The sequence below is a fragment of the Hipposideros armiger genome, unplaced genomic scaffold (genome assembly GCF_001890085.2).
Source record: "Hipposideros armiger isolate ML-2016 unplaced genomic scaffold, ASM189008v1 scaffold_1719, whole genome shotgun sequence".
Classification (NCBI taxonomy): domain Eukaryota; kingdom Metazoa; phylum Chordata; class Mammalia; order Chiroptera; family Hipposideridae; genus Hipposideros; species Hipposideros armiger.
The window spans coordinates 63,289-75,919 of NW_017733069.1; the positions used below are offsets into that span (position 1 = coordinate 63,289).

Sequence of the window (12,631 nt, forward strand, 5' to 3'; positions counted from 1 at the left end):
ATACGACTTGTGTTAAGTGCTGTCACTCTATGCATTTTAAAAGACACACACACACACACACACAGACACACACACACACACAAACAACGAACAACAAAAAACCCATGGCCAACTGTATGTTATACAACATGCACTCTTGTGAGAATTATAGGTATGTTCTAATACTAACTCCATGAAATAAAGTATGTAGCTAAGCTTTCTTGAGTACTTATCACTTGACAGGCAATGTTCTAGGTGTTCTACCTGGATTAATGTACAACAGTCCTATCTATGTGAGGAAGGTGCTATTACAAATGAGGAAACTTAGGCACAGAGGTTAAGAAAGTTGCTTAAGATCACACAACTAATAAGGGGCACAGTCAGAAGTTGAACCCACACAACCTAGCTTCAAAGTCCATGTTCTTCTTAATTGGTATTGTAGATTAGAAAACTGAGACACGGAGGAGATAGGTTGCCCCAGGTCTTACAGCTACCCTGTGGGGGAGCTGGGAATCAGATACTGAAAGTCTGAACTGTCAAACTGTGCTTAGAACCACCCCCCTCCACCAACATGATTCACTGTAGGCACCAAGGGTGTTTCGTCAAGGAACCTCCTCTGAACAGCAATCTGATTGACAAACAAATCAGAAATGCAGGGACTGCAAATACTAATTTGAATTTCAATAAGGTTTTTTCCCAACCCATTAGATGGTTGACTCAAGAGATCAAGGATCTGAAGCCAAGGACAGAAAACAAAACAAATCTTTGTAACTTGTCTACTAGACTAGGCTGCAATAAAAGGAAATGAATCTCACAGAGGAGCATTTGTCAATAACACTTTCCATCAGGGATTCAGAATCTAGGCCTCAAACAAATATTCATGAAACTGAATGACTGAAAAATCAGTAAGTGTATAGTACAAGACAGAACACTAAAGGTATAGAGTTTTGAGGAAACTGGGCACAGTTAGGGGTCAAGGTCTATGGGAGTTATGTGCTTCTAGAGCAGATCAAGATTCACACAGGTCCTCCACGCACTGACCATGCATCATGTGAGACGTACCCCAGACAACAAGCCTGCAGATGAGCAATGGCTCTAGACAACTGTTAGGATGGTGACATACTGAAGACCCAACACTTCGTCAATTAAATGGCTTTCTCTATACTGCTGATGAGGGAGGAAAGGCCTCTTTATACTTACGGTGAAGTTCAGGTAAACAGATTAAAAATTAGAGCACCAAATAAGCAAGTAGTGGGAGGGTGGGGGTAGGGCAGCAGTTAACGTCAACTCACACGTGTACAGCAATGTTGTCAGGGGTTCCATCGTGGTCAGAGTCTGAGAGGTCATTAATTGAGCTTATTGCAGTGATTGCCTGTCCAATTGTGTAGACAATGGAGAGTGACACAATTGTCCTGTGTTTGAAGAAAATCCGAGTTAATTGTACAATCTACTTCCTACTCCATCACAAAAAGGCACCCTGCTTCTAACTTTCAAGAGCCCACTCATGAATATACTTGCTTCTCAAACTTGAGTAAAACTAGTAACTCTTAGAAAGGCAACCAGCTGAAAAATCTGTTGCCCAGCTGGCAAGCGTAGAACAAAGTTTTGGTTGGAGAAGCCAGGGGAACAGGGAAGTCCATTTTATCTTGGAACAATTTGAAACATTCAATGTTTTATTTTATTTAACTACTAAAATCAGTACTTATAGCTTTAAAAAATGAGAGCCACTTATCTTGTGTCTGGTAACATTTGGCCAGGAGTGGACCATTGGTTATTTTTGAACTGTATTGAATTATTTTGAGATAGTGCATTTTCCTGCTTTTGCCTATGTCATGCCTTGGGCCTGGAAGAACCTCCATTTCCTTGCTTATTAAGTACTAGGAACTTCCTGATAACCCCCTACTGAGTGCACAAGTGGAGCTCTTCCTGAAGGACTGACTGGGTGAATGCCACGTGTCCCCTCTGCCCATCAAGCAGTGTGAACCTTTCAGGAGCTGGGACATAAATTAGGGAGCTCCTCTGTTCTCCCAGCCTTAGCATCATTAATGATAGGCAGTATCCCTGCTACCACTTCAAGATGAGACAGAGTTGTTATCACTGTTTGGAGGCAGGAAGAAAACTTACCAGTGCTACTTTCATTCATTGCTAAATGCCAGACACTGTGCCAAGGCTCTGGGGGTCCGATGATGAGCAGAAACAGGGCCTAGCGTGCTTTCCTAAGAGTTTCTTGTTCCGGACTCTTGGTTCCCAGAGTCCACCATTCCAAACTACAAAGCTAATAATGAATGTTTGGCTCGCTTGTGAACAAGAAAGTTGCAACTACTCACTTGAACTTTCCCAGCCAGGAGTCGGCAATGAGAGCACCGAGAATCGGTGTCAGGTAGCACAGAGCAATAAATGTGTGGTAGACGGCAGTAGACAGATTGTCGTCCCATTTAATGAACTGTGTGAAGTACAGGATCAGGAGTGCTGTCCACAGAGGGTGGGGGGAAGGAGAGGGAAAACACAGTTAGGAGTGTCTGCGTAATTTGCACTCTTCACTCAAGGGGGAGGAGTGTTGAAAATAGTTACCTCTCATTCCATAGTAGGAAAATCTTTCGCAGAACTCATTGACCACGATGAAGAATATGCTCAGGGGGTAACCAAAGCAGCTCTGACAAAAAGAAACAGCCTAGAGTTGAAATATGCTCCTCGCTGGTCCATATTCACAAACGAGCGCTAATGGCATGAAAAGCAGCCCCTGCCCGTTTAGTAACTTGTCAGTGACTATCTGGAGGTGGAATCTAGAATTTAAAACATTTGATTCCCTCACACTCTACAGAGAGACAACAATGAAATAAAGCATCTAGTTTTCTTGTTCGTCTGAGAAGGGCGAACATTTCCTAAATTTCCTACGCAGCATTTCCTAAAGACAAGGGATGTCACACAGAAACTCAGCATTGCCCCCTTTCACGTTAGATGCACAGCACACATTTGTTATGTGAATGGAGCATAACTGTGAACATTTAAAAGCACAACAGTCTGTAAAATTTATAGGATGAAGCTATGTGGAGAAGAAAAAAACCGATACTCACCCGTGTTTGGGACATTCCTGAAAGAAAAACAAAACGCCACAATTAGAGTCAGGCGATTCAAATACTTTTTGCTGAGTCTGAACTCAGACCCTCAGACTTTGCCTGGTAGTCAGATGTAATGTCCAGACAGCTTGAGCCCCAGGCCTATGCCTCTTATCTAGAGTGGGGCCTGGCGGCTGCATTTTCTTTTAATTAGCTCTGGGCAATTCTCACATGCGGTCAGAATTGAGAACCAGAGGCTCAGAGAACGGGGCCAAAACCACTTGCTCCTTAAAACACTTCAAAGGCTGCCCATCGCCCACAGGATAAAAGCCAAACTTTTAACACATCCTTTACTGTCTCACAAGGTCAGGAATTTGGTGAAGATTAAATAATGGAAATATAAAATGCTTAAGGATACCTAACACACAGTGAGGATTCACCCACCATTCCTGTTACCTGGGCCTTCCTTCCCGTCCCCGCCCCATAGAGGGGCTCCCATGATACCCAACCATCTGGTCCATGAACAGTGTGTGCCTACCCAAAGCCGTGGATGCATAAGACAGTAATCCCTTGCTAGGAATGCTCCGTTTGACGGGCTCCTCCCCTTCACGAAGCCTTCTCTGACCTCCTATGTTACCACAGGGCACTAACAGTTTACAGTTTTGCCTCCACGTGGATGGAAGAATCATGTACTGCCCATCTCCACTTCCCCAACTTCTTTTCCACCTAACACACAGCAGGGCCCATTGCCAGAAGAACAAATTAGAAGAGCGAGAAGAAAAAGGGTGAGAATCTGAGTGAGCTGGTACAAGCCACGTGCCACCTGCTGCCCAGCCCCTGCTCTTCTGTCGCCCTTGAATTTTGACAAGACTTGACCCATCATCTTGTCTCAAGTCTTAACGCTTCCTCGTGCTGCTTCCTATACCTACGCCCAGGACTTAGCAGTGACTGTCACCCCCAAGGCCCCTTTTCAGGGCAATCATGTCCCTTCCCTCCCCAGCCCCCACTGACCTCCTCTTAGCGTTCTTTGTTGTCAGGGCCCCAAGCATCCCCTGCCTCTATTATAAATTAGTGACCCTACAGCAATGGTTCTCTACCTGGTTCTCAGCATCACCTTGAGGACTTAGCAGCACAGGTTGCTGGACCCCATACCCAGAGCTGCTGACTCTGTAGGTCTGGGGTGGCCCCTGGAGTGTGCACAGTGATGTCCATGCTGCTAGTCCCGGGACCGCACTTTGAGAACCACAAGGCAGGTGGCTACATCGAGTTGCCTGATTGATCTACATAAGTAAGTTTTACCACTGCCTTGGCCCCAAGCCCTGGAGAGGCCCTTCTGTGGCAGTCCAGAGCAGGAACTGAGGACGGCACTGGACAGCATGCTGAAGTCGCCACAACTCCCCACCTCGGGCTCGCACACAGGTCACCATTCGGGGCCCTTCCTCTTGGATCTGCCACCTTGTATTTTCATTATGTGCAAGTCCAGGGCCCCATCCCACAACAAACAAAACTGCAACACTGTCCGAGGAGCTCTGCTTCTGGCCCAGACCCGTGTGGTCTTCCAGGCTTCCACAGGCTGGCCGTGTGGGGCCTCACTTCCTGCTTGCGGTCATGCTGTGCTGTGGATGGGCACCTGCGCGTTTCTAGCTCAGCATGGCCCCACAGCCTCCCACCAGCTGGTCTCACTTTTGTTCACGTCAGGACAGTGACGCTATTTCAGTTCTTGTCCTAAGATGGGAAATAAACAGTCCTGGTCTCACAAGGCTTTGATTCCCAACTCTTCCTGCCTATAGAAGTTCTGGAAAGAGAATCTTCAACACTAAAAGACTGGTTTTCTCCCCAGGGAAACTTCCTTGTGGGAATGGGCTGCTTTGGTGGGGGAACATGCGGGCATGGGATCAGACATGTGACTGTTACTTTCCCACTATGACCTTGGGCGAGTCCATCTTCCCTTCGGGCAGCCCGGCCTATCAGATGAAGATAGCTCCTCCCACCTTACAGCATTGCTGTAAGAGTTCCATGTGAGAAGCCCGAGCCCAGGGCTTGGCACATCATTCAATGGGAAATGCTGCTACCTCAGCATCCTCAGTACCTTGCGTGATGCTTTTCACAGAGTAAAAATTAAATATTTCTTGAATGAATATATATTCAAAGAACCAGTTTTATCAGTCACCAAGTACCATGTTCAGATACGGCTCTGCCAGTCCAGTCCCACCAACCCCCTTCTGAGGCTGACCTGCACAGGTTTCACCAGTGTCCCCATCCCTACCCAGTTCCCCCATATGATTTGGCCAAGGGGGAGTCCTGGCAGGAGATCAGAGGGTCAGGGTATTCCTTTTCCTGGCTCCTTCTCAAAAGATCACTTCAGACTGCTTTGTCCTCAAGAAACAGACACTGCTCCTCTGAAGATGGCGCTTTCCACATGACCTTGTCCTTCCAGGCTTTGGGCACTGTTTTGTGCCACTTGCTACAGCTGGGAACTGTGAGGCCACGATTCTGGGTACCTGATCTATCATTTATGGTTCCTAGTCTCCCACCTTTTCTAATTAGTCTTTTTGTGAATAAATGCTCCTATTTTGAGTATGCCACCTGTTTCCTGATGGGACCATGACTGATACAGCCCACAAACCAGGTTTTATCACCAGACTGGGAAGAGTACCATTTTCCAAGGAAATAAAAGGACACATGCTTTTATAAAGCCTGTTGGCAGTATTCAAAGCCCCTTTTCATTGCAGTGGTGCTCCATCTCCTGGAGGACACAGCAGGACCTTACAATTCTCTGCCCGCCTAGACTTCAGATAATGTGGTTTTGCCATTGTCTCCCAAAGAGCAGACAAAGCCAGGAGTGACACCCACACAAGGGCTCAGGCTGGTCCTTGCAATGGACCGTCTATAGAAAAGCAGAAGGGAGGTATGAACACACAAATTCAACAGAGATAGCCTGGAGCTTCACTGCAATCATACCTTTCACGTGTTTCTCAGAATCTTGGTTTGCAGGGAGAACCTTTGCCTGGCCAGGGTGGCAACTGTAATTTCTTTTGGCTAAATATTATTTAACACCAATTATCTGCTAAATACTAATGGCCAAGGTTTTGCTTACTTCAAACATAAAATAGGGTTACAAAAAAGTGACCAAAACACTCAGAGAACTTAGGTCTTGTTATAATAACCATCACACCCAGAAGTACATTATGGAAAATGAAATTCCTATGCGCAATGAAGAGAAAATCTGAGCTTTAGTACCCAGTCATAACTCAGAAAGCTTTTTATTTTCTGACAGGTGTTTATTCCAAAGAACTACTTTTATTGTCCTGGGTCAGAGGTTGCTAAACTCTTCCACTACAGAATTTAGAGCTATTTACTGGGTGTAATATTGCAGTCAGCATTTCTTAATACACCTGTGTCAACAGGATTGCTATCTTAGAAAGCTCAAGTGCAGAAGTGGTGTTTATGTTGAACCTTAAGTCTGAACTTAAATTTCAACTGCCACAAGAGTCTGTTTACTTTGGTACAACTGTGTCTGTCCTTGGTATCCTGATAGTAGATCTCCTCAGCACACTGGAACGGTCTCATGTTTCTAGCACTATTCATGGGTCGCTTGGCTTTAACTACTGATCAGAGTAAAACAGTTTAAATCAGGCTTGCCAGGAAGCTAGCTTAGTTAGTATGAAGCACGAGCAATCACCAAATCAATGCTGGCTCTTATCATTATTCTAAGCCTAGCAGTGCTTTTGCTTTTCTTTTGGCTAAAGAAATTTTATAAGTATACGTTATAAATGTCCATGATTACTGACTTGGGGGGGGACAGCAAGGAAAAAAAAGACACTATTACTTCCCATTACTTCACGTAATCTCTCCATTAAGGTGAATGTTAACAAAGCACATTCCATATTTTGAACCATTTAGGGATGAAAACCCTAACTTTAATGTTTCATCACCTAGAAATTCAGAACTCCCTCAGCAACATGATGGGTGTAAAGAGTGCATTTTTAGGACTTGGACTTGGATGGGGGGGGATGGGGCATTATGCTGAAGTCTGAGAGAGGAGCTCTCACCTTCAGACAGAGAGAAAATTGTTCCCTATCATCAACAAGAGTGAAATTGAGGGAATAATTTAAGTGTTGCGTGATATGTTAGAGATGATATCTCTGAAGTTGTATGGTGCGGTAGCAAAATATGGGTTCCCCCAAAGGTTAGGTCCATGTCCGAATTCCTGGAACTGGTGGCTCTGTTCCCTTCCATGGCAAAGGGACTTTGCAGATGTGAGTCAGTTAAACACCTTGAGATGGGGTGCTCATGCTGGAGTACCTGGGTGGCCCCAGCGTCATCACAATAGTCCTGGAAAGAGTCCAAGAAGAAGGATGCAGAGGTTGGAGTGATGGCAATTGCTGGAAGGCCACCATGAGACAAGGAAAGGGGTGGGCCCTGGAAGCTCAAAAAGACAAGGAAAGGGGTTCTCCCCTAGAGCCTCCAGAAGGAGCCCAGCCCTGCTGATGCCTTGATTTTAGCCCAGTGACACCCATTTCATTTCTGACCTCCAGAACTACCAGACAATAAATCTGTGACATTTTAAGCCACTACATTTGTGGTAATTTGTTACAGAAGCAGTAGGAGATAGCACACAGGTTTGCCTCAAGCTCTGTAAACATGTGTTTTTATCATTATTTACATAGAACTAAGACTCAAACTTCCTAGGAACTTTTATTTGACAGCAAACTACCCGTTTTATAATATTTTTTTTCCCCTAAGCTACACTTTCTACCTGGGGGCTTGGAAGTCCATACCTGACACCTGTTTTTTTTATGCCTTTTAGCAGAATGTATTTGCCCTATTCCCTTCAGCAGGTTACTGGGTCTCCACTGCCTATCTCTAACATGGGGGTGCTACCTTCTGGGGTGGCTACAGGGCAGAGGGCGGTCTGAAAATGGCTTCATAAGCCAGGATTAAAACGTGTTAAGTTGATCCTGGTTCTCTTAGGCTGCACACAAGCCTCACAGGTAGGTCACGTGAGACCCCAGGGAATGCGATGGCCTCTGCTAGGATACACTCAGCCTCATGCTTAGCCAAAGTGGTTTCCGAGTCAAGGTGAGAACTCTCTCAATATCGCCCCTGCATCTAGTATGGGGAAGGACATGGGACTTTGGAACTAGGAGGCTGAACCACAGCTTGGAGACATTCTTCCTAGCTGTGCAGCTTTGTTCAAAGTATTTAACCACTAGACCTCCATTCCTTCTAGAGAGGCTAACACCTCCCTTGCAACTTGTAAGAACAAATCTACATCAATAAAATGAGGTTTGTTATTCACCGCACCCCATGAAGACAGCTGGGTGGTACGAATGGATGTTTGGAATGGACTGACTTAAAATGAAAACATGGATAAGAATTTGCCATGAGGAGCCCTGGCGGGGGTGAGAAGGTAGCTCTCAAAGAAAGAGGCAGTCCCTCCGGGGTTGCTCACATTGACCAAAAGCAGGAGGTCCTTATGATGTCACCCTGGGAACTTAGGCCACGGAGATCGGGAAAGAGAAAAGTCAGTCAGCCTTCTCAAATACAAGCCATAGTGGCAAGGATTGACTTTCAATCAAGCTGCTTTTCCAGAGCGCAGTACTACAGTGTGTGGCATGTGGGTAGCTGTGGGGTTTAAGGATAATTTCTAATTCCCCAGGGCAGTGGTTCTCAGAGTGTGGTCCTTGGACCAGGAGCAGCAGCACCTGGGAACACATCAGAAATGCAAACTCTTAGGTCTTCCCCAGACCGACTGAATCAGGAATTCTGAGGAAGGGGCCTGGCTGTCTGCATGCAATCAAGCCCTCCTGGCGATGCTGACGTGCTACAGCTTCGGAGCGACTCACTGCTCCAGAGTGACCTCGGGAGCAAAACGGAAAAGGCCTGCTGCGAAGGTGTGCATGCTACGTGGCAGCTGCTGTCCAGGTGACCAGCTCCTCTGACGTGATTCTGGCTTCTGCTCTTCCTTCCTGTTCTGAGCTCTGCCCACCATTCACCGGAATGACTGTGGCAAGCAGACGCCATGTCTTCCCTTCCCTGTCCCCTGTTCGCCCTACCAACCTGAGCTTCCCAAACAGAACATTTCAGGATGGCTCTCAAGCGTTGCTGGCTCTCTGCTATCTGTAAGGTTGGACCTGCGGCTCAGCGTGGCGTCCAAAGCCCTCCCGGATCTTATTTCCATCCACCTCCTCTCCACGTGGAGTGTGGGCACACGACACACCAGGCCCTTCGTAGCTCCCTGCACCACTGGGGCAGTTAGCACCCCACCTCCCCCCTCAGCCTCCCAAATACTCTCTCCCCCTGTTAGGTCTCTTTAGCCTCTTTACAACTGCCCCTGACAGAGCGAGTTGTTCGGACCTCTGAAAAATGTTACAGAGCCTCACAGATCATTTTTCTGTTTTTTTTCTGAGGAAATAGTGTGTGTCACTTCAAAAAGAACCTAGTGGCATATATACATCAGGCATAACCAGTTGATCAGAGACGAGAAGACAGGAGGCACAGGGGAAGAGGAAGGGCTTGAGCACCTGGTATTGCACACTGGGTTTGATTATTTTTTTTCCCCAAAATTAATCCACTTTGATCAAAAAGTTTAAAGTGCTTTTCTTTCCCTGCAGCAGTGATTCCACTACAGTGGTCAGGTTAGCTTTCGAACAAATTCTGTGCCTGGAACCCTAAGTCCTTGCTTCTGGGGTGGTTCTTTTTGAGGCTGTTTCTTGCCTGACTTGTTTGTTTCCTTCCTTCCTTGAATGTTTTGCCACATTTCCCACCCTTAGGGTCCCTGCTAATCCATATGGCACCTCTTTATGCATTAGGAAATTGTGATCTTTTAGGCCGGTTGCTGCCTCAGGAGGCATGGCTTGACGAATGGAGAGACGGTAAGAAAAGGTGTCCCTGGGTGGATGCATTGCTTGGCAATGGGGCTCGGGCTGCATTCCAGCCCCCAGGGGGCCTCTTGCTGGGGCCTCACGGCAGGGGACAGCCAGAACACCTATGAGCGGTGGCCCTGACCATCCTTCAATTAAAAAAATAAAATAAAGTAGAAATAGCCTGTTTTCCACAACCACCTTCTTTCCCGCTAAGAGAGAACCTATTTTTCCTTTGACACATTGACAAATAGCTACAGAAACACGGAGCATACTGGGGAACGGTTTTCATAATGCCCCTTTAATCAAGGCACTGGTGGTCTTGTCTGCACCACTGCTGAAAGTAAATGACTTATCAGTCCTTTGAGAGCTAAGAACATCAACTAAACCCTAATAACATGAAGCTACTTTAGAAATATGGGGAAACCAGTGCTACAGAGACAGCATAGTTGGCATGATGCCATTGCAGGGAACTGCTCAGCCCTGAAGCACTGGCTCATACCCACGCAGGCCATGCAGGCAAAGGTGTGAGCCCCACTGATGAGTGGGGTTTTCTGTCCAGCTGCCTGAGGAGAGAGATACAGAATATAAAACCACGTAGCTACAGCCTGGCATCGGCTCCTCAGCCATGGGGTATCTCACAACGCATGCTGCCCTCATCAGCCCCTATTGTTTCGATGTTGCCCTTTTTGTGGTGGGAAGAGGGACCACAGGGAGCTGGTACCTTTGGCTAGTTTTTCTTCACCATCTGGGTGAGTAATAAGTTACCTTGTATCTTTAGCCATCTGCCAACTGGACCTTGTCCTTGCCTTGTCCTGTGTGTGTCTGACAGCCACGCTCTCGCCTTTCTTTACACCATCTCCTCCCTCAGCTTGGGTGGCCACTGGTCAGGACGGAGGGAGCCAGCACTTGTTCAGTGCATTCGTTTGCTGCGGCTGCCCTTCAAGCTACCACAAATGGAGTGGCTTTCAACAGTGAAAATCTATTGACTCACATTTCTAGAGGCTGGAAATCCAAGGTCAAGATGTGGGCAGAACTGGTTCCTTCTGAGGGGTGCGAGGGAGAATCTATTCCAGGCCTCTTTTCTAACTTCTGGTGGTTTTACTGGCCATTTTTTGGCGTTATTTGACTTGTATGATCTCTGCCTTCATCCTCATATGGTCTTCTCCCTGTGTGTGTCCGTGTCCAAATTTCCCTTTTTATAAGGACACCAGTCACATATCAGATTAGGGGCCCATCTACTCCCATATGACTTCATCTGGGCTAATCACATCTACAATGACCGTATTTCCAAACAAGGTCACGTTCTCAGGTACCAGGGTTGGGACTTCAGCATATGAATTTGGAAGGGGACACAATTAAACCCATAACAGTTGGAGAGCATTTGTAGTATACAACCTATTGCTGTAGGTTACAGGTATTTTCTTACCTTTTAAAAAGATTTCTACATAATTGTCTAAAATTATAGGCTTAAGAGGCTCATATTAGTCACCTCTGATGGTTTATAAATAACCCATGACTTTTATCATTGTTTCCATAACTAGAGATCTGCATCGCTGACCACCATGCCTGTTCTGCTTCAGAAAGAAATGATCTCTACGGGCCTGAGGATCCAAACACCTTTGGACCTGCTCAGGCATTGTGCGTTCCTTAACTGCAGGGAAAGGACAGCCAGGACTGAGGGTGCAACAGAGTTATTATGTAGTGAGTTGTTATGCGAAACAAATCCACGCCCAGGCCCCTGCGCTGCCTGACGTGTAGGAAGGGAGCAGTCACTCAGGTGAGATGATTTTACTGGGTGTTAGGAAGGCAGCCCTTGTTTTCCAAGATATGTCCTTTATCTATACCTGGGCCTTCTTTTATTCTAGATGAACACCCTTGATTTTGAACTTTGCGCTGTGCTTATCTTAAATGCTATGACTGCTGACAGTGAATAAACAAATATATTCTCAGGTTAAAAAGAAGACAGATCCATCCTCAGAGCAGGCTCCAAAAGGAAATAAGAGGTGAGAACCTGAAGGGAAGCAGCTGTCAGCCTCCTGGACAACACCCTCTCACCACAGTGAATTGCACACACCCAACAGGCAACACTAACAAGCATACTGACATCAGGCCTTACAATAGCACACATTGTCACAGGGGAAAACAATCCCAAAGACATGCAAGTTTTACTAAATCAAAATGAACCAGTCTCCTGGTCCTTTGGGGGGGAGGGTGTGATTTGGAGGAAATCAAATTAGAGACCCTAAATTTTAGACATAACCATTTTCTACTCTTAGGAGTTAAATCATTTGCTTTGTGATCACGGTAAGTGTGAAGTTAGGTTGCAAAGCTATGTACAGAATGCACATTTCCCCCTACTTGATATTTAGATTGCACATGCCTCATCCCTATCATGAGACTATAAGAAATTTCTAGAAGTAGAGTGCTGGTAAAACAGTATGCATATTTTAAATTTTGTTACATATTGCCTAACAACTCTCCAGAGAGTGTTAGGGGACTTATTTTTTTTCTAGTTTTGTCATTTCAAAATGAGCATGCATAGAAGAAACAGCTACTAAAAAAAAGAGAAGTTGGGCTGGCCGAGTGGTGTGTTGGTTAAGAGTTGGCTTGGGACACCAGCTCTGAGCAGCAGGGCCACCAGTTCGGATCTCACATGAGGGCCAGTGACGCTGCGCCCTCTACAGCTAAGATGGTGAACAACAACAGCTCAACCTGGAGCTGGGCTGC

The 12,631-nt window shown here is 46.1% G+C and overlaps 1 protein-coding gene across 1 annotated transcript in view; it reads right to left on the reverse strand.

Moving 5' to 3' along the window:
* The window catches only part of SLC15A1 (solute carrier family 15 member 1), a 49,248-nt gene that overhangs the window by 30,586 nt on the left and 6,031 nt on the right, over positions 1 to 12,631 (reverse strand). Inside the window, exons 2-5 of the mRNA XM_019634538.1 lie at positions 3,054 to 3,070; positions 2,551 to 2,632; positions 2,307 to 2,448; positions 1,272 to 1,391 (exon numbers count right to left, since the gene is read on the reverse strand). Coding sequence (XP_019490083.1) covers positions 1,272 to 1,391; positions 2,307 to 2,448; positions 2,551 to 2,632; positions 3,054 to 3,070 — 361 coding nt within the window. The remainder of the gene's footprint in view (positions 1 to 1,271; positions 1,392 to 2,306; positions 2,449 to 2,550; positions 2,633 to 3,053; positions 3,071 to 12,631) is intronic.